At 33.7% G+C, this 22,132-nt stretch overlaps 1 protein-coding gene and 1 long non-coding RNA gene across 7 annotated transcripts in view; one reads left to right on the plus strand and one right to left on the minus strand.

Moving 5' to 3' along the window:
• Positions 1-22,132, minus strand: part of LOC138169992 (uncharacterized) — a 713,900-nt gene that overhangs the window by 60,739 nt on the left and 631,029 nt on the right. The gene's annotated exons all lie outside the window — the stretch shown is intronic.
• The window catches only part of TMX3 (thioredoxin related transmembrane protein 3), a 95,539-nt gene that overhangs the window by 32,667 nt on the left and 40,740 nt on the right, over positions 1-22,132 (plus strand). For all 6 annotated transcript variants that reach the window (XM_069099574.1, XM_069099579.1, XM_069099575.1 and 3 more), the window contains 4 exons: positions 335-415; positions 6,459-6,558; positions 13,444-13,521; positions 20,647-20,713. In XM_069099574.1, coding sequence (XP_068955675.1) covers positions 335-415; positions 6,459-6,558; positions 13,444-13,521; positions 20,647-20,713 — 326 coding nt within the window. The remainder of the gene's footprint in view (positions 1-334; positions 416-6,458; positions 6,559-13,443; positions 13,522-20,646; positions 20,714-22,132) is intronic.

Consider the following 22,132-nt stretch of genomic DNA (forward strand, 5'->3'; position numbering starts at 1 on the left):
TTTTGGAGGGCAATTGGGGTTAAGTAACTTGCCCAAGATTACAGGGGGGGGGTGTGTGTGTGTGTGTGTTTGTGTGTGTGTGTGTGTGTATTTAGTGTCTGAGGCTGGAACCGAACTCAAACTTGGGTCCTCCTGACTCTGGGGCTGGCGCTTTACTCACAGCGCCACCTAGCCACCCCACTAATTATTACTTCTAATACATTACATTTGTATTTTGGAAACTAGCTTTTTCTTAACTATAATCAAATATGGATTTCTTATAAACAGATTAAAACCATATTCAAATATTGAAATAATCAGAAACCTAAGTTAATATTTTATTTTTTTTTTGAAGATTAAAAAATGACCTGGCATATAATTACCGAGGACCTAGGACTAGAGATGATATCATTGAGTTTGCTCACAGAGTATCTGGGTAAGTATTTGTTCTTCCTTGAAAGTAGTTTAATGCAATAGGGTCCAATGTGGAGAACTAAACTATTAAATATATTGATTAGTTTCAACATTTTTGTGTTTTAATTATAAAATTACAATTTACATTTCTTTCTCAAAACATAAGTTTATGTAGCAGATATGTCAGGTACAGATGAGTTTTACAGAAAAATTCCATTTTGGAGGGGTCCTTAAGTCATTAACTTTGCTTTTCACACATTCCTTAAAAATTGTGTTAAAAATGTCATTATATATAGTCATTATTGCATTACCTTTCATTGTACTTTCAGTTATATACTTCAACATATAATAAATAAAAAAGTGATAAAAACGTAGTAATCTTACCTTTATTTTTAATGAGTATAACCCATTTGTCACTAGTTTTTCTTTACTTAACATGTTCAAGAAAAGTTAGGTAGCTTGATTTCATTTAATCTTTTCTCACTTAAAATGTTATGTAATAAAAAATACCCTACATTTATTTTTCATTATTTAGAGAGACTATTGATTCCACAGCCTTAAGCACTGATTTCTCTTTGCTTAGACACTATAAAAACAAAACAAAACAATCCAAAACCAATGCAGTGACCCTCTGGGAATGTGGCTAAAGCAGTTTCTTTTAAGTGGAATTTTTTTCTTTAAGGTGTAAAGATGATTTATTAAAAGTGTTAGGACCGTAATAGGGCACACACAATAAGGGCATGACATTATTGATGTTTTGATTAGTTTACTACCTCATTGCAGATTTTTGAGGTTTGTGTGGTGCTAACTTGTTGATAGGGTCACAGAGACTCTTGAAATCAACTTTTCAAGTTGGTCTGAATTTTTTTCTTTTTCATTGCACCCAGAATGGCTGCAACTGAAGCATGTGCAATGTGAGACCTCATATATATAAGTCAATCATTGCCATTTATTAAATGTGCCAATATTGAATTCATAAATTACTATTCAGAAAGCAAAAGTGATCAAAATTTGACCGTGAAGTGTGAAAGTCAGTACATGAAGTTTGATTTTTATTCACTGATTCAACATTCATCAAATACTGAGCAACTGTTGTTTGCATAGCACCGTGCTAGGTCCTGAGGGACATTCAAACTTAAGTAAGATATAGTGCTTATGCTCATGGAGCTAACAATACAGCAGGTGAACATACAAGACAAAATTATAATACCCATAATGCATTCTTAATTTTGAGAGTTGTAAAGTATTATGTGAAGTCTAAGATTGAAGATTATTTAACATTAAGTGTACAGGGCTTGTGGGTAGAGGATAGGTCAGGTAAGACTTCATTGAAGAGATAGGCCTTAGAAAAGGAGAGAAGGGAATAAGCATTTATTTAGCAGCTACTATATTCTAGGCACTGTGCTTAGCACTTTATAAATGTTTAAAGGCATTTGAAATGTGAAGAAGGAAAGAAAGGACATTACAGAAGTAGGGATACAGAAGGGCAAATGATAAGAGCACAAGGTAGACAGTATTCCAGTTTGGTTGCAGCAGAGACTATGAAAGGGAGTATCATATCTAGCAGTTAGATAGCACTTTAAGGTTTGCAAAGCATTTTACAAATATTAATCTCATTTATCCTCCCAAGAAACCTGGGAGATGAGTCCTATTATTATCATCTTCCTTTTACAGATGAGAAAATTGAGAAAAACAGAGGTTAGATGACTGCTCAGGGTCACACAGTAACTCTTTAAGGCAGGATTTGAACTCAGATCTTCTTGACTTCAGGTCCAGTGTTCTTATTTATTACTATGCCACCTTGCTTCTGATAGCTGCTGGAAAGTGAGAGTTTTTGAAGATTTTTGAAGGCCTTGAATATTAGTCAAAGGAATTAGGACCTTTTTATTTTTATTTTATTTTATTTTTTAAAGCAACTGGGGTTAAGTAACTTACTCAAGGTTACACGGCCAGGTGTTTCTGGGTGGGTGCCAAGTGTCTGAGCCCAGATTCGATCCCCAGGTCATCCCAACACTGGGGCGGGTACTCTTACTCACTGTGCTACCTGGCCCCCCCAGTAACTTGCCCAAGGTTACACGGCTAGATTTTTTGTGTGGGTGTTAAGTGTCTGAGGCCAGAACTGAACTTGGGTCCTCCTGACTTTGGGGCTGGCGCTTTACTCACTGTGCCACCTAGCTGCCCCTAGGACCTTTTTAAGTAGGCAGTAGGATACTCTTGAGTATTTTAGTAGAGATTTGAACTTAACAGATTCAATTCAGTTAATTATCCATGAAATGCTAACTATGTTGTGCTTCTCAAGGAAACTAAAAATACAAAAATGAAATATTTTGCTATCAGAGAGTTTATATTCTCTTAGAATGCATAAAGATTGGTCTAGCAGTGTGATTAATTGAAGGATTGGGAATAGGAAAAAAAAGAAGTGGAAAGAACCACTTGTCAGCTTTTGTAAGAGCGTAGTTAGGTGATAATTAAGACCTGTATTAGAGTGTTGATAATGGGTATTGTTGAGGAGGGCACAGAAGCAAGAGATTTTACAGGTAGAAATGGCAGGATTTGGTGAATGATTGGAAATGAAAGGCAAAGGTAAGGGAAGAATCAAAGATATCCTAGAGTGAATGGTGGTACCAGTAGGGAAAAAATGGAAGTCAGGACTGACAATGATAATAGGAAAAATACTAAATATGGTTTGTTTTTGACATGTTGAATTTAGATTCTGTTAGAAAATCAAGGTGGAAAGATGTTGTAGATAATTAGAATTGTAGTACAGAAGGAAGTTTGGAAAAAGATGTTTCCGTCTTCTTAGGCGATATCAAGCTTTGGGAACAAGAAAGATTGCTGCCGTCAATGAGCTTACAGTGTAATGGAGAAGACAACCCATAAACAACAACGTGGTCACAAGATATATACAGAACAAGTTAGAGATAATCAACAGAGGGGGGCGCTGGGTTAATGGGGGTTGAAAAAGGATTCTTGAAGAAGACAGGATTTTAGCTGAAACTTGAAGGAAGCCAGGAGACACAGATGAGGAGAGAGAACTACAGACATAGAAGATTGCTAGTGAAGATACATAGGGTATGGAGAATTGTCTGCTGCAAGTAATAGTCTCTGTCACTGGGTATCATGGTTCATGGTGGTGAGCAAGGTGTAAGAAGACTGGAAAAGAAGGACAAACATATGAAGGGTTTTAAAAGCAACATAGAGGGTTTTATATTTGATATATGTTATTATTTGATAATGTTTGATCCTGCAAGTGATAAGGAGCCACTGGAATTTATTGAATAGGGTGATGTGTCACGATCAGACCTGTACTTCAGGAAGCTCACTTTCACAGTTGAGTAGGTTGTCTTGGAGTGAGGAGAGACTTGAAGCAGGAGGCAAACCAGAAAACTACTGCAGTACTCCAAGGATGAGATAATGAGGAAATATACTAGCTTAGTAGCAGTATCAGAGGAGGGAAGGGGGCATATATGAGAACTGTTATGAGGTTATAATTGATAGGATTTTTCAACAGATTGGATTTGGGGGAAGGGTGAAAAAATGTGAGGAATTATGGATGATGCCTAGGTTTTGATCCTGGAAAACTGGGAGGGTGGTAGAATGAGAAAGGAAGTGGAGGTACTGAATGCAGTTTTTACAAGAAAATGAGGAAAGGCATATCTCTGGCAGGTAATATGGGCATGTTTATAGGCCCTATGGAAGTAGCAAGTAGACAGAGGGATTGAAGATTAGCAAGAGTATTGTTGATAGAAGAGACCATCTGCTGGAGAAGACTGAATTGAGTGGGATCATCTGTAAATACAAAAGCGTTTTCCTTGTCCGAGATAAAGGCCCTTCTTAACTTGGAGCTGGTACTTGGGTTCCTACCTGTGTGATCATGAACTAGTCACTTAGTCTTTTATTTCTTTAGAATAAAAAACAATGATAGAATACTTGCAACAACTCACAGGATTGTTATGAGTAAAGTTCTTTGCAAACTTTAAATCATTATGTAAATTTGTGTCTTATTATTAAGATTCACTGAAGGGGAGCTGACTGTTGGTATAGATCTGTTTAGGAGTATTTGTTGAACTTAGCCTTAATTAGGAATAGGGTTTCTATGTGTAGAAAAAGAGAAAAAAAATGAACAGTGCTGATAAGTTTTAAGGAAGGGAGAAAAAAGTAGATTAACTCTGAAAGGATACATGATTTTAGCAAGCTAAATATTTATGTTTTGATAACTTTTGTCTGCAGGGTTTAGGGAACTGGGAGGTAGAGACATACAGATATTTTTGGACGAAATTACTCAGGAAACAGTTTTTCATTCTAGCCTGATACTATCTCAGTTATTTCCTTTACTATTAATTTCTTCATTATATTTTCCTCACTGTGATAATTTATTTTTTTTATTTGGTAAGAGATTACATAAACATTTAAAAATAAAATCAATAAGGCTTTTGAGGAACTTTTTTCCCCCAAACGGTTATGATCTTGGGATCTTGGTAGGTTTTTTGTTGGTTTATTTTACAAATTTCTGTTGAATGTAGTAAGAGATTTTTCTGATGCAACTGCTAATGAAAGTATTGCAACAAAAGTTTCAAGATTAATTTCTGTAGTTACATCATCGTCCAGCTAATTGTTAGGAAAAAAATAGAATGCAGAGCAACGTAATGTTTCACTTAGAGAACTGCCTATTTTGTAAACACACCAAATTTTAAAGAACATACTGTCTTTCTAAAACTTGTGGATGGGAGAGTTTAAAATAGTACATTATGCATAGTTCATAGTAATCTCCTTACATGAGCTATTTCTGATAATTCAGAATATCGTTTTTGTTTCATGGTTTTTTAGTGTAATTTAATTTCTAATTTAGTGTGGTTCCTTTTAAACATGCCTAGATAATAAAACATTAATAACTTACTGGTTATATAGTTTATGTATAATAAAATAGTTAGGTCCTTTGGATAAATCCGTAATTTTCTTTTTATCCTAAACATGTTTTAATAATGGTTCCTTTTAGTCTGTTTCATAAAGCTTTAATGCATATAAGTCCATTAATAAGAATTTTAAGAAATAAAATTTATTTTAAATATCACATTGTATCTGTCCCAGGTATATTTTGAAAAAAGATATAGTTAAATAAAATATATATGAGCAGGAATAAAATAAGAGAACAATAAAAGATGTAAAACATTATTTAATTACTCTTGTAGCGATTGTCTTAAATGAAGAATACAGTTTAAATTAAATCATATTGTACTTGCTTAATATTCCCCATATATCTATTCAAATTTTTATGGATCTTTATATTGTGATAATTCTCTCCAGAATCAGTTAAGACTTGAAATAATTTTTATCTGATGTTAATAACAGTTATTAAAATTCAGTCAAGTAAACTCTTAAAATGTTAGTACTATAAGTGAGCTATTTTAATTTTAGAATATATTGAAGTATAATTATTTCAATTCTCCTTTTACTTACTAGTTTTATTTTAACATTTATTTAAAATAGTGACTTTTAATTTTGCCTATAAAATTAACTAAACAGTAATCTGTTTCAGAATGTCTAAACTTTTTTTAAAAATAGTTGACATTTTGAATGGTGTAAAATGCATTTCCTTTATTTTTATAAGTATAAAGGTCTTAGTTGCGTTATTTATAGTTCAGTCCTGTATATATGTATACTCACATGTGTACGCATACACAAATAAATGCACATATTGGGTAAGAGAAACCTTTAAAAATAAATTTCAGATGCCTTTTTTCATTTTTTTTTCCTTTTTTTGAGGGGGAAGGCGAGGCAATTGGGGTTAATGACTTGCCCAAGGTCACACAGCTAGTAAGTGTGTCAAGTGTCTGAGAGACCGTATTTGAACTCAGGTCCTCCTGATTCCAGGACCAGTGCTCTATTCATCGCACTACCTAGATGCCCCTGATTTGTTATTTTTTTAAGATGGAGACATTAAAATCTTTTAGCCATTGAATAATTGTGAAACAGTATAATATGCATTTTAATATAAATTTATAACATTGATTTGTAAGTTGGAAAGTGGGTCTTACTTAAAAGAAAAATTGCCTTTTTAAATACAGGGCTCTGATCCGTCCACTTCCAAGTCAACAGATGTTTGAGCATGTGAAGAAGAGGCATCGTGTACTATTTCTTTATGTTGGAGGAGAGTCACCTTTAAAGGTTTGAAATGAAGATAAATTTTGAAGAACAAGTTAAAACTTGTTTTGTTGCATTTTAAGTAAGCCATAGTTCCTATAGCATACCAAATTCTAATTATTTGTGTAAGAAACCTGGATATATATATGTATATATATATGTGTGTATATATATATATATATGCACACATACATATATAAGCATCTCCAATATTAGAAACTAATTTCTAGCTTTACCTTTTTTGTAGTATCTGAAAATAAATTTTGTAATTATTAAACTTACATATTTTCCAAAATCATAGATCTTTAACTGAAAATCATCTTAAAGGCAAACTAGTACAGTCCCCTTATTCTTCAGATGAGGGAATTGAGGCTCAGGAATGTCAAGTCACTTCTCCAAGATCACACAAATGTTAATCATCAGAGGTAGGATTTGAACCCAAGTATGTGACCTCAGAGCAGAGATTTTTACACCTGTTGTTTGACTAGTTGTACCATCAGACACTGCCCTTTTGTGATTAACATTTAGCTAAGTTCAGTCTTGTCAGTTAATATATGATATGGTTAGACCGTAACTATTTTAATTCATTCAGCAACATAAGTATTATACTTTCTTATTCTCCATTTTTTCTGCCATTTGCCTGTCTTAGAAATGAGGAAGTAGATGAAAGATGCCAAACTTCCTTAGTATACCTTCCTTAGGTATAACAAGTGGTGTTTTTTCTTCCAGACTTACAGTTTTATTGGTGTAGGGAACTCATTGAGGAAATACCCTCAAATGGTGAAGGTCAGCAGTCCTGCAGTTTATAATCTTAGTTGCCTGAGGCACTGAGAGCTTAAATAATTTATGCAGGATCAAATATCCACTTTATGTCAGAGGAGGTACTTGAATCCAGGTCTGTATGACTAAAACTGACTTTCTGTCTGCTATTCTACTGTTGTCTTGACTAAGTGTATATCTTACTAAAAAAAATATAGGTAATAGAGGGCTGTGTTGTATTTTAAAATGATATATTCCATGAGGAAATCAAGGAAATAGGGAAATTCAATATAAAACATTTGAGTGAAGATTTTGAATACAGAAGCAAAAGTTATATTGTCATTGGAGTATGCTACTGGGCTTTTAGGGAGAGGAATTAGAGGAAGAGTTAAGGATAATGTATAACTCTGATATGCAGGCAGTTGGGATGGGGAACTTATGCTAAAGCTCTCCTGCCAAAAGCACAACAATCAATCAATGAATAGGCACATATTAAGCACTTAATTGCATTCTAGGTGCTACATCAGACGCTGGAGATACAAAGTTCCTGTCATCAAGAAGTTTATTTTCTTTTAAGAGACAAAATATAGGAATAGACACAACATACACAAAGCAGATATAGGGTAATCTTGAGGAAAAGAAAAGGCATTAGCAACTGAGGAGACCAAGAGAAACTTCATACTGAAGATATCTCTTGAATTGAGTCTTCAAGGAAACCAAAAGTTGGAAGATATGTGGAGGTAAAGAGGGAGAGTAATTCAACCATTGCGGAGTTAGTACAAAGCATCTGAGGTGGGAGTTTGCTTGTCAGCAGCAAGAAGGCCGACATGGCTGTAGCATACAGTATGTCTTAGGAGTATTGAGTAAAAAAGAAGAAAAGTTAAGTTGAGGTCAAGTTATGAAGAATTGTAAATACCAGTTAGAAGTGCTTATATTTGATGTTATAGGGATAGCTGGGGAGCCACTGAAATTTATTGAGTACTTGTTTGTGTATTTGGGAGGGAAATGACACAGATCCCTTGCTTCTTCCCTGCTTTAATAAGCTCACTTTGGCAGCTATGTAGAGGATGGAATAGAATGAGGAAGAGACTTGAGGAGGGTAGAACAATTAGGAAGCTATTCAAATAGTTTAGGTGTGGTAAGCACCTAAACTCAAGTGGTGGCTATGAGAATGGAGAGAAGGGGTCTGTAAATAAGAGATGGCATGGTGGAAACTATAGGATTGGCAAAAGATTGGTTATGTGGGAAGAATGAGAGTGAGCAGTAGTGATTATAAACTTGGAATGCTGAAAGGACAGTGATACTGTTGACAAAAACAAGGAAGAAGAGAGGTAGACTTTTGGGGGAAAATAACGAGGACTAGTTTTACTTTGTTTTGTTTTGCACATGTTAAGTTTCAGATATCTGTGAACCATCAGTTTTGAAATGTTAGTAGGTAGTTGGGACTGGAACTGAAGAGAGTGACCAGGACTGGAGCTAATAAGTTATATAATTTGCCCTAATGATAACTGTTCTTCTCAAAAGGTGGAAGAACCAAATGAGGGTAACTGCTGTTTTAGAACTGACACTCAATAGCAAGGAACAGTTGTTTAAGTAAAAGTAAGAATTGACCATTCCATTTCAGAATTTGTGATAGGGAAGAAAAGCTAAGGCTTAGTCTAGAGTTTGTATCCTACCTGTGAGGGGTGCAGATTTCAAAGGGTTCAGAATCTAATGTCTTAAACTTCTACAGAGAATTACAGCTTCAGAAGGATGAAATGCTCTCAACAAAATCTCACACAAAGGAAAAAAAAATTATTTTAGGGAGGAAAAGTTGTTTAAATAAACTGGAAATCTGAGAATTTGTTGACCAACTTAGATGTTTAAGAAGTTGTTTACAAGAGATGAAAGGAAGGTTTTATCTTATAGATAACAGAGGAAGATGGGATAGTGCCAGAAGCACTAAAGCTCAGAATGTCACCAAAAAAGGTGGTTTTTTTGTTTCAGATATATTGGGGGAAAATATGAGTATAAAAGGAAGGATAGAACTGCTGTTTGGGAGAAGATGTGGTGATTATAACTCATAATGGGAAGAATCAAGAGCTGTCTTACATGTTTTCTCTTCTAAGGAGAATAATCTTTGGATTTGAAAGGAAAGACCAAAGAAGGTGAATAGTGAGTTGATAGCCAAAAGAAGTGGGCTGATATTAAGAGAGATGAATTCAAGACACTGGACCCAGACAATTAGTTCCTGGCTGAAACCTTTGGCAGATATGATTGTTGAACTATAATTAGTGGTCTTTGAAAGATTGTAGAGATGGAAGAGAGCTTTTGTAGAAGGGAAGGGTAAGTTTTGTCCTAATTTCCAAATAAGAAGGATTACAATAAGAATGTGAGTCTATAGGCAAATGAACTTTATTTTAATTCATGGCAAAATTTTAAAATATTTCATTAAATTGATAGTTATTGGACATTTATGAATGAAAGTTGTATCAAGAATAGGTTATTCCAGGTGAATATTTTATTTTTCAACAGAATTATTAGACTGATTGACAAGGGGAATGCTGTTAATCCAGTTTACCTAGATTTTAGCAAAGCATCTGAAAAAATTTCTTATGGTATTCTTGCCCACTAAATGGAGATATGTGAATGAAAAAATTAATTACAATTTGATGGATTCTCAACTAGTTGAGAGTCTGGAAATCTCTAATTGATGTTCCCTTGCTATCTATGCTTGGTCCTGTATAGTATAATATTTTTTTAGTGGTTTTGGTAGATGATATTCTTAGCATGCTTTAGCAACTTGGAAGATGACACAAACCAGAGAGGGATAGCTAATGTATTGGATGACAGATTAAGGATACAAAAAGATCTCAGACTAAAACATTAGGCTGAATCTAATAAGATGATATTTAATAGGGAAAAATTCAAAGGTTTATATATATATGCACATATATATGCATATACATAAATAAAATGTGGGAGTTTGACTAGATGAACTTTTATGTTTCTCCTAGTTTTAATTTTATTATGATGAAGAATATTAAATTTTGTTCAGAGGGCAGAACTAACCTAGCAGTGATGTGTGGAAGAGTCAGAGAGGTTAATATCAGTTCTTTGAAAAGAACATCTTCCTATCAATTAGAGAGATTGAAATGTGGAGTGGGCTGCCATGGGAGGTATTACATCTTTTTTGTGCAAAGACTGGTTACTTGTTAGTTCTGCTGTAAAGGAATTTCTCCTCAGCTTTAAATTGGATTGGATGGTCTTCAGAATCCTTTGAAATTCTGACCATTGGGAATTAAATGTGACCTCACTGGAATAAAGGTGTGGGTTATTATATTAAAGGGTGGGATTGGGGAAGGTTTCAAAAACAAGGTGTAGGAGTTTGTTTGAATCTTAACATTTGTACAAGATTGTTTATTTTTGAGCAGACGAGTTACATAATAAAAATGGTAGTTTAGAAAGGTTTGTCTGATATCCATATATAGGGTAGGTCAGAAATTCCAGAGATACTGAAAATGGTAAATGAGGAGTATTTTTTTTTTTTAGTAATTTAGTTTGCAAGGTAATGTTAGTATGGACTTTTTGTTTTGTTTTAGTGCTAATGAAAGGAAAAGGTTTAATTTTACTACAAATATTTCAAAAGGAAACATGGTAAATCTTGTTGACAGAATACAAGAAATGAAGGAGTCAGATAATTCCATGATTTCAAACTTTGGTGACTAAGGGAATAGTGGTGATGGTGTCATTGATAAAAATGGGAAAAAAAAATAAGGGGCACCCTGTTTGTTGGAAGTGAGAGGATGATGAGTTCAGTGATGGTTTAATTGGTTTTGCGGTAGAACAGGCTCAGGAAGTATCCAGAATTGAGTGTGGAGGGGAAACAACAAAATTCTAAAGGTCATTATGGGGTACCCCTAATTGGAAGGTAAAAAAGTTAAAGGGGAACTTTGCTAGGCTGTTTAAAAAGGAGTAGTCCATTATATAAGAGAAGAACCAGGAAACATTTTATTATTTCATTCTAAGAAGAATATTTTAAGCATGAGTAGGTATTTGACTCAGAAATAAAACTGATTGAGAAGGACTTCAGGCAACTATTAATAATTTTTGAGATAAAATTTTTAAGAGAAGGTTAGAAAGCAGATTTTATGGAAATTAGATGGTAGTTAGAAAGGGTAGTAGAATCAGGTGAAAGTATTTTTTTTCTTTTTCATGTCACTTGGTATTCTCATGTAAATTATAATTTGAAAACATAAAATTATCTAAATGGAGCATACTTCACAGTTCTTCTTGGATAGTGAAATTAATATAATTTGTTTGATATGTCCAAGGACTGACTGTAAGAAACATCATTTCAATAGTATGTTTGATCATCTTAAAATTATGTTCATCATAAGCACAAGCCAAAAAATATGCTGTGAATGTAATTGCAACTTATATCCTACATCTGATCCAAAGGATGAGGAGGTAGAGAAATTCTTAAAAGAACTTGACAGGATATTCCAAACTTAAGTCAAATATTCCTCAGTCCTTGGTGACTAGAGTGAAAAGATCTCAGTGGGGAAAATGGTGAAGAATACATTGGAATATATGACTCCATGTTAAGAATGAAAGAGACCAACAGCCTGTTGACTACAGAAATCTCACACCTTGGTACTATGAATATTTTGTCCAAGAAAAGAATCAAAAGGCACTGAACATGGTGAGCACTGAATACTATTATTACAACAAAAGAATTTGACTTTTGTAACACAGCAAATAACTGACTACTGATATGGTTGTCATATCAGAATAACCTCTTTTCCGACTTTTATTTTTCTGACTGTTGTTTTAAATGGTCAAAATTGACACCAGACTAGAAAGGAAAAAAGGATAAGAATAACATAGTGTGTGCAAGTATAACTCCAGCCTATTTAAACAAATTGTTGAATTCGTAAAATGGATGAAGAAAAAGACATCAAAAACAATTTTAAATAATATGAAGGAAGCTCCAGAACAAGGAGGCTAAACTGCCCAGAAACCCCTCCCTCAGCAAATATTTGACCTCTTTGCCAGATGAAGAGACATGATAGATAGTCAAGGGCAACATGGGTTAAAAATATCTTATTTTCAAAACCTTAGTGAGGAGGATGGTTAAAGTTTATGAGTGGTTCTGCCCTGTGACCACTGGAGAAGAGGTTGGGCCAGTCATATAGTGAGAGTGAGAGATATTTGGTAAGCAATACTTCCATTGGTGCCCAAGAAATGAGATCTAGAGAACGGCTTACAGCACTTTCTGTGCGCATCCCATGAGTATTTCAAAAGAATGGGGATAAAAGTTGTGGCACTCTTGGAACAAGTGCCCATATTTTAGTGAGATAAATCAGAATATGTTAATACTATCTGATATGATGGTGCTTTAATATTTTCTTAAATTTAGGTCTATTAATAGTTTTTTTTTAAAACAATGCATGAAAAATTGTGACATATAAATCTGGGAATTATGTCAGATCCATGATCCCAAATTTATAGCAAAGTATGCCCAGCAATTTGCCTATAAAAGGCTACTGTGAGGGTGGGACTATACTAGAATGCAGGAGACAGATTCTTTGTAGGTGAATTAATTCCCTGGAAAACTAAAACATTAATTATCTATATATTTGTTTATCTAGAATCATGTGGGTGATAGTTTTGTGATAGTCACTATACTTCCACTTTATTTTAAATCATTCATGAATCTCTCTTTCGCCTTTCCCTGTTTTAGATTATTGGATTCAGTGTCCCTCAGTTATGAGTTAAGTAAATATTAGTCTCTGAATATTTAACTGAAATACTGATTTTGAATGTGAAAATGGGATTAAAGTGAAGTAAATTTGGTATGTGTTTTATGAATTGTGAAGGTCATTTGAATAAATTGTTTTAATTTTTTTAAGTATCATTTTGGATTGAGGACTTTTAAGATCCTCCTACCCTAAATAATTTACTAAAATAAATAATTAAAAGTAATCAATTGGTAGACCTAATTACACTTTTAATTTCAGTGTAATTTATAACAGTAATATCTTGTAACATACTGGTGTACATAACAGTTAATGTGTTTATATGTGTATGTATGTATACATACATATATACACACATAAATCTGAAATAGTGACTCATTTTTTTTTTAATCTTCAAATGTTTCTACAGGAGAAATACATAGAAGTAGCTTCAGAATTAATTGTTTATACCTACTTCTTTTCGGCCTCAGAAGAGGTTATACCTGAGGTATGTGACTTTTAAATGCATTTTGTAGCATTTTTTGGTAAACTTATTTGAGATATGAGTCTATATTTTAATGTTATTTGACACATTTAGTAAAAATCATTTAAAAAATCTTCACCTTTTAACTAATTATAATGTAGTTATCCCTTTCATATCATGGATTTCTCCATTGTGGGTTTTGATAGATCATGGGTTGGCATAAGAAATTACAATAGTATTTTGTATTTTTAAATTTCTTTTTTATACCGTATTTTTACTTAATATTGATATACATATAGCCTGTGAACAAATACTTAACCAAAATTTTACAGTAAGCTACTGTAAACACCCCATAAAAAGGAAAAATTCAGACTTCTCTGGTATGAAGCAGGGACCAAAATTTTTAATGCAGATTTTCTACATCTCAAGGGTGGCCCTAACCCCAGTAATGTGGATTTTTCTTTTTTAAGCAATTGGGGTTAAATAACTTGCTCAAGGTTACACGGCCAGGTGTTTCTGGGTGGGTGCTAAGTGTCTGAGTACGGATTCGATCCCAGGTCATCCCGACTCTAGGGCTGGTGCTCTTACTCACTGTGTGTGTGGATTGTTAATAGGTGATTATTAATAGTTATCAGAATAGATGATTGTGGACTACAGCTAGTAAATATTAATGGAAATAACGTTTTAGTTAATATAGTAATACTATATGTATATGTATGTATATATATATAATTTTTTTTTTGCTTCAAAGTAACAGCAGCATTAAATTTGTTAGACTGAATTCTTAAGTTGCATTATCATTAAAACTATCCTGATTATTGAGATGTTTTAACTGCTTTCTAGTTTCTGGGTAATGGTATCCTAGAATATATTCTTATTCATCAAAAACTATACTCTGCACTTAACTTTTTTTTTTTTTTGCACCTTTTGGAGGGCATTTGGGGTTAAGTCACTTGCCCAAGGTTACACGGCTAGTTTTTTCTGTGTGGGTGTCAAGTGTCTGAGGCCGGAACCAAACTCGAGTCCTCCTGACTCTGGGGCCGGCGCTTTACTCGCTGTGCCACCTAGCTGCCCCCACTGCACTTAACTTTCTATTTGCTGTGTAATTCTTTGTGCTGAAATTACCTTTATTTATAAGCAAATGGCTATCCATAGCATTAGGCAAGAAAAAACAAGAGTTTTGTGAATGAAGAGGAAGGGAATAACTAATATTAATAAAACCCCTACTTTGTGCCACAGACCGTTTTAAGCTAAACACCTTGCAGATATTAGCTAATTTGATCACAACTCTTGAAGATAGGTGTTATTATGTCTCCACTTTACAGCTGATGAAACTGAGGCAGGTAGCCTCAGCTTAAGTGACCTGTCCAGAGTCACACAGCTATTAATTATCTGAGAAAAAAATTAAACTCAGATCTTTCTGAATCCAGGACCAGCACTCTTATCTACTATACCATTTAGCTGCCTATCTAGAACTTTTTAAGTTATAGAACTGCAGTGACCCATAGCTAAAGAAGAACAGAAATTATATTTAATATTAGAACTCTGTAATCTGCTATGAAAGAATAAAGCTTTATGTTTGTGATGTATTTCATTGTTACTGATTCCTAGACTTTCTTCCCTTCTATCTGTACAGTCTTGATTTATTTGGCTCTGGGTTTTACTAGTTTACATATTTGAAATTGGATTCCTTTTTTCCTTTAATTTTTTTTTAAGTTGAATGAAGCATGATCGAGACCAGTGTTTAATTTCATTATGCAAAGGCAGTAATTGAAAAGCAAAATATTAAAAACATGTAACACAGATCTGAAGTTTGGAAACCAAACATGATAAGTGAAAATGCCATAGCAAGATTTAGCATATCCATTCATTAGAAATAAGATTAGCTATAACCATGTTGCCTGCGTCATAACTATTAACACATTTCCATTCTTAGCAGACCAAGTCTTCTTCCCATTCAATTTTTGTTGACTGTACCTATATGCAGACATATATACATACATAATGGATTATAGAGATATTATTTGGAAAGCTCTTTGAAAATAGACCAATAAAAGTTTAATATAAAAAAGTCAAGACATAAATCGTTGATATAAAATTAGAAATGATGAATTTATTTGTGATTTAAAACTCAGAACTTATATTCAAGCATCTTTGGAATTATCACATTTTTAATGGAAACAGTATGTGAGATCAACATTCATGTTATGTCAGCTCATAGTTTTTACTTTCCAACTAAATTTGTTTTTTGTCCAGACCTATTATTTTATCAATTTTTCCAGGTAAGGAAACTGTCTACCAAAGCAAATCAGCAACTCTTCTACAATTTATAGTTTAAGAAAGTTGCTAGAGGACACTGAAAGGTAAGTGACTTTCCCAGAATCATGTAACCAATATGTGTCAGGTGGAGTTCAAACCCAGGTATTCTTGACATCGAGTCCAACTCTCAATCCTTTGTGCATGTTTTCTTTCAAGTTGAAGAATTATAATATTGTTCAAATTTTCATATTTTTGATTTATGACTGATTTGAAGAACATCACATTTTAATACTTTAACAGAAATTTAACTCTTATTATGAATATTTACAGTATACTTAATATTAATTTTATAACATTCAGTAAAGTTCAGTTAAATATTACGTACCTACTATGTGCAAACAAATATGCTTGATGCTATGGCTGTAAAGATGAAAAAGCAGTACCACTTTTCTCCTCAAACAGCCTTGAAATCATCTAAGGGAGGAGATAGGGACATATACACAGGGAATTAAAATGGCATGTGATGGTCAAAAGGGAAGATCTAGACAAGGTAGTTAAGACACATTTGAAAGACTCCTTTTTTCATAGAAGAATGTAGTTACAATTTTATAATAATACTATGAAGGAAATAGAATTTGTTCTGAATAAAATTTCCATACTACCAACTTTGTGGAAAGGTAAAAGTAAAGATACTTTTTTCTTATTAGTTAGTTACTCATGTTCCTCACAACTGTCATGATGATAGGATTAATCCTAGAAATTCTATTGAAAATTCTTAGGGGATACAGGTTACGTTTTGTTATGATCAGGTTTTTATATGTGTTTCTCTGAAGTTAAATTTTTGTTATGCTTTTATTATGCAAAAGGACAGATAGAATAGATGAAACTTTCAGCCCTGTTTTAGTATGAAAATTGAGAAAATGTCCTGGGCATAAAATAGATCCTTGATAAGTACTTGCTGAATGCTTGATTGAAATATATAAATTTGTGTAAGGAACAGAATGAAATGTAGCATGAGAGATCATTTTTATTTTAACTAGAAAGATATAGAAGCCTAGAATCAGCATAAGAAGGGACTTTGAATGTGATATGTCTAATCTTCTTTGCAGTTCACCCCACAAAAAAAATGAAAAAAAATTCTTAACAGTATCCCCAACAGGCAGTCATTTATTTTCTTCTTGACAGAGAATTTAGTGCCTCATAAATCCATGCTTTTTACATAGTTCTGGTTGTTCTTTTTATGAACTAAAATCTGTCTCCCTATAACTTCTATACATTAGTCCTAGTTCTATCCTCAGAAGTTTTAAAATAGGCACATAATGAATGTTTAGTTGAAGTGAGCCACATAAAGTAAGGGTGATGTAGGCCTTTTCTATAGGCTACTCCCTGTTATATTTGAAGACAGCTGTTAAGTCTCCCTTTACAGGATAAATATCCCCAATTATTAAGACCTTCCCTCAGTTATATAATTTTACATCCTCTTTATCCTAGACTCCCTTGGATTTGCTGCAGTTTATCAATGCAGTGATATGCAAAACTGAACACAATGAAGTGACTTGAGTGCAAAGTAAAATCATGTGTAAGATGGATTGCAATCGGAAAAGAGACCTATATTATTAAAGTAATCTAAGCATGAGGTGATGATCGGTTGATAGAAGAGATAGGTAGATACATGTTGCCTTTGCATTTGGTGACATGATGTTGCTACAGAAGCGAATAAAAGGAGTGTCACAACTTTGACCTAATTCCTTTTCTTTTCTTTTTTTGAAAGGGGAGGTGGGAGCAAGGGGGGTGATGTTATAAGTCAAGTTTTCCCCTTCTTTTTAGTTTCTTAGATAAGTGAGAGGGAAGTTCACTAAGCCTTGATGGAAATTTGGTGGTCTGTGTGGAGTTCTTATTTATATCCACGCCAGAAGAACCACCATCCATTTAGTGAAAAGAATCTCTCCCATAGTCTTGCCCACCCTTTTCTCCTGTTTTTAAGAAAAGATGGCATCACCAACCTTACTTTCCTAAAGAGACAAGGAATAATCTGTTCACACTCTCCAGTTTGGCTATATTCCCTATATATAATAATTTTTATAGAGGTGGTTTTTTTGATAATTATTTCCACTTAAGGAAATACTTAAACCTTTATATAACTGAAGCAAAGTCTTTTTAATGTAGATGTTAGTTATTAGATTTGTGACTTTCTGATTATACATTTAATGTTTTGTAACAATTTCACTTAACAGAGTTGACTAAGCTTTATTTCTCTAAAGCCTTTGTATTCTATTTAGTTATTCATCTTCTTTTAACTGAAATTTGTTTCTTTTCTTTTTTTTTTTTTTTTTTTGCTTTTTGGAGGGCAGTTGGGGTTAAGTGACTTGCCCAAGGTCACATGGCTAGTTTTTGTGTTAAGCGTCTGAGGCCGGATGTGAACTCAGGTCCTCCTGACTCCAGGGCCGGTGCTCTATTCACTGCTCCACCTAGCCACCCCCCAAAATTTGTTTCTTCTACATAGAAAATTCCTAGGAATTTTTTAACATCCACATTAAAAATTTACATTAACTAGATCAAGTCTAAAACTTAGGTAGGCCTAGACCCATGTAGCCGTTATCTTGGTAAAGATCCTCATTACTTTTTCCTGTACTGTTACAGTACCCTTTTGGTCATTTTCCCTGCCTCAGTCTCTCCCCCCATCCTAATTACACTCCTTCCCTCCCCACTTAGCTGCCACAGTGATTTTCCTAAAATAGAAACTATGCTACTGTTGCCTCCTCTATTCAGGTAACTCTAATGGGCCTGTATTATTTCTAGGATCAAAAATAATTGTCATTCAAAGCTCTTCACAACCTGATCCCTTCTTACCTTTCCAGCAATACTGAGCTTCTTGGTGTTCCACGTGACTGTCTTCCCTTTTGGAATGTGCTTCTGCCATCTGGCTTCCTTCAAGATTCAGTTCACTTTCCTCCTGCTACAAGAGGGCTTTCTTGGTCCCCTTCTCAGTTCTAGTGCCTTCCTTCTTAGAGTACCTTCCATTTACATAGAGTATATATAGTTTTTTTAATGTGATTTCTTCCTTTAGAATATGGACTCTTCAAGGGCAGGTACTATATATTCCCAACACCTCACACTGTGTTTGGCACTTGGTATGTACTTAATAAATAAATTATTGTCAGTGCTTGCTCACAGTGCTGACTGACCAGACCCTGTTTTAAGAATGCCCTTATATAGGAGATTATCAATTTGTAAAACAGCTTTTTAAGTGACCATTCTCACAGCAAAAATTTTTGTAAAGGGGGCGGCCAGGTAGCACAGCGACTAAGAGCACCAGCTCCAGTGTCGGGATGACCTGGGGATCAAATCCAGGCTCAGATACTTAGCACCACACCCAGAAATAACTGGCCGCGTAACCTTGAGCAAGTTATTTAACCCCGATTGCCTAAAAAAAATTTTTATGAAGGTTCTTTAAATAAGAAATTCCACTAATGGATTTATGTCACATTCAGTTTGACCCATTAAAAAAGACCCATTGCATTAATCTTATAAAACTGACCCCACAAAATACACATCTTTTCAGTACTACCTACTATATTGTGTGAATGTGCATATTTTTGTAAAATCTAAAAATTATAGTTTTCCCTTGGATGCTTAAATACTAGTTATTTAACATAATTCTAGAATTATTTTAAGAGTGGTTATTTTTACATAAGCCACTAGCTAGTTAGAAAGTGATACAATGACTGAAAGTATAATCATTGACAAAAGATTTATCTTTTTTTTTTTTTTGCTTTTTGGAGGGGAGAAGGCAGGGCAATTGGGGTTAAGTGACTTGCCCAAGGTCACACGGCTAGTAAGTATTAAATGTCTGAGGCTGGATTTGAACTCAGGTCCTCCTGGCTCTAGGGCCAGTGCTCTATTCAATGTGCCACCTAGCCACCCCTGATTTATCTCATTAAAAAAAAAATTATTAGTATCTTTTATTTTCATATCACCCTCATATCCTAATAAATCCTTTAGTACAGAATCAAAAAGGAAGTAAGAAGAAAAAGCTGTTAAGAGAAAGTAACAATATATTTAACCAAGTATAATATACTATTCTACACCCGTAGTCTCCACATACTCTTACATTTTTTCTTTGTGGCCAAACTTGGTCATTATAATTAAACTGTGTTCACTGTCAATTTTAAATTATTGTCCTTTCCATTTCTGTTGGCATAGTTGTGTACATAGTTAGCAAATCTTTCTATGACTTTCTTATCCCATCACTTCTTACAATGCAATATATTTTCCATTACATTCATATGTAATATGTCTAGTTTTTTCCTCAGTCAAGAGGCAGCTACTGTATTTTCATTTTTTTTTCTACTATGAAAACTGCTGTTCTTTGTCTCTGTCTCTCTATCTACTTGGAGTCAGGAAGATCTGAGTTCAAATCCTCTACTCTGACACCTACTAAGTATATGATTCTGGGCAAGTCATTTAACCTCTCTCCACCTCAGTTTTCCTCCTTTGAGAATCAAATGAGATAATATGTATAATGCTTTGCACACCTTAAAGAAGTATTTAAATGTTAACTATTATTGTTGCTTTTGTTATTTCTTAACACAATTCCTAACTTCTTTATAGAATTACTAGACTAATTCACAGTTTCATCCACAGTATATTTATTGCCTTTGTTTCTAAGGCCGTATCATTGACTGTTTCCACCAAAAATGTTTGATAAGTGAACAGATTATTAAGGTGGGAAGTTAGACTGGGGGACAAGTTCATAGAATTTGAATTAATTTCTTTTGAGGTCTCTTTTCATGTTTTATGATAACAAAATCTCTGAATCTCTGTGAAATGACAGTCACCAGTTAAAAGTTTTTTCAATGATTAAGGCATTGAAATTTTTGATTTTTGCAGTATGTAACCCTGAATGAGATGCCTGCTGTGCTTGTTTTCAAAGATGAAACTTACTTTGTATATGATGGTAAGTATATAATGCCTCATGAAGCTTATAACACAATTTGATTAGAATAAAATATCTAGTAAATATAAGTATTCTTCACTATCTGAGTAAGTTGACTGGCCTTAAGATATAAATTCCATTTTGTTCATGCAAAATACAAATAACATAAATCTGCAGTGGAATTCTAGATTGAATTAAAATTTAGTAAGTTTTAAAAAATATTAGTACTGATTTCTACTTATTAATCCTTTAAATATTAGTTTTTAAAATATTCATATACATAGGGGCATTAAAAGTGACAATAATTGGTGTCACATAGAGTTGCAACTGGAAAAGGAGTGGGGGAGTTAAAATTTTTGAGAGAGTGACTTCAGAAGAAAACTGTGCCATAATACATGAATAAGTTAATTGCATAGCTCTGTCAACTTTTACTACTAAAACTGTTCTTGAAGCTATTAAAAATCCAAATTTAAAAATTTGTTACACCACTTATTTAATGATAGCTTAATTAATATTAATGTTGAGGTATATTTTTCATATGAATAAAAAGATTAATTATGAAATTCATGAGGTATACATCTTTGGATTTTCTTTTTCTTTTTGATCTTATTTGAATGACCACAGAATGATAAATTGGTAATCAAAAAGGCATCTGAAATTAAATTATTTTCCACAAGAATTTTTCCTATCATTTATTATTTTGGCAGGAAGAGAAAGGGCTAATTAGTTTGTGTTTAAACCTTTTAAGCCTAGTTTTTCCTGGTGGCTAGCTACCTAAGTGAATTCTCTGTGTCCCATTTTTTTCTTTTTGTTTCTTTCATATTTTTTTTTCCATCTATTATTTTTAATTTTGCAGATACTCTATAAATAACCAGTTTAGAATTTTCTGTAGGTTGTTGCTTTGATGATAGCCTGCTATGAGAAACCTTTTATGGAATTTGAGCACCATGTCTTCATTGATTGATCTATCTTTAGCAAACTGCATTGTATTTTAATTTGGGAACAAGCTTTTGAGTTATGAAGGTCTAAGTTCAAGGCATTTTCCTCACATATTAGCTGTCTGACTTCTGGCAGAACACATCTTATAGCTACTCTAGATAACTCTTTGTGGCAGAAATAAGAAGAGTTGCTGATTTTCACTGATAGAGTTTTCACACAGAAGTACCCTATGTGGATGAAATCACAAGACCAGACTACCCCACCTCTAAAAAAAGCATCCCACACTCTCATCTTTATTTATTTATTTTTAGTACCCCTTTAGATTGTTCCCTCAGCTTGAACTTGCAGCTTAGATTACTCCAGGAAAGGATTGCCCCAGGTACAAGATACTAGCTGGGTCCACACTCCTAAAAATTAGAGCTCACAGGCCTTCACTGTGAAATGCTTTGTTTTTACCTTTGTTAATTATCCAGGAGACACTTCACCTGAAACGAAGGCATT

Source organism: Petaurus breviceps, unplaced genomic scaffold (genome assembly GCF_028583685.1).
Source record: "Petaurus breviceps papuanus isolate PSGF00001 unplaced genomic scaffold, PetGlider_PUasm1.0 38, whole genome shotgun sequence".
Classification (NCBI taxonomy): domain Eukaryota; kingdom Metazoa; phylum Chordata; class Mammalia; order Diprotodontia; family Petauridae; genus Petaurus; species Petaurus breviceps.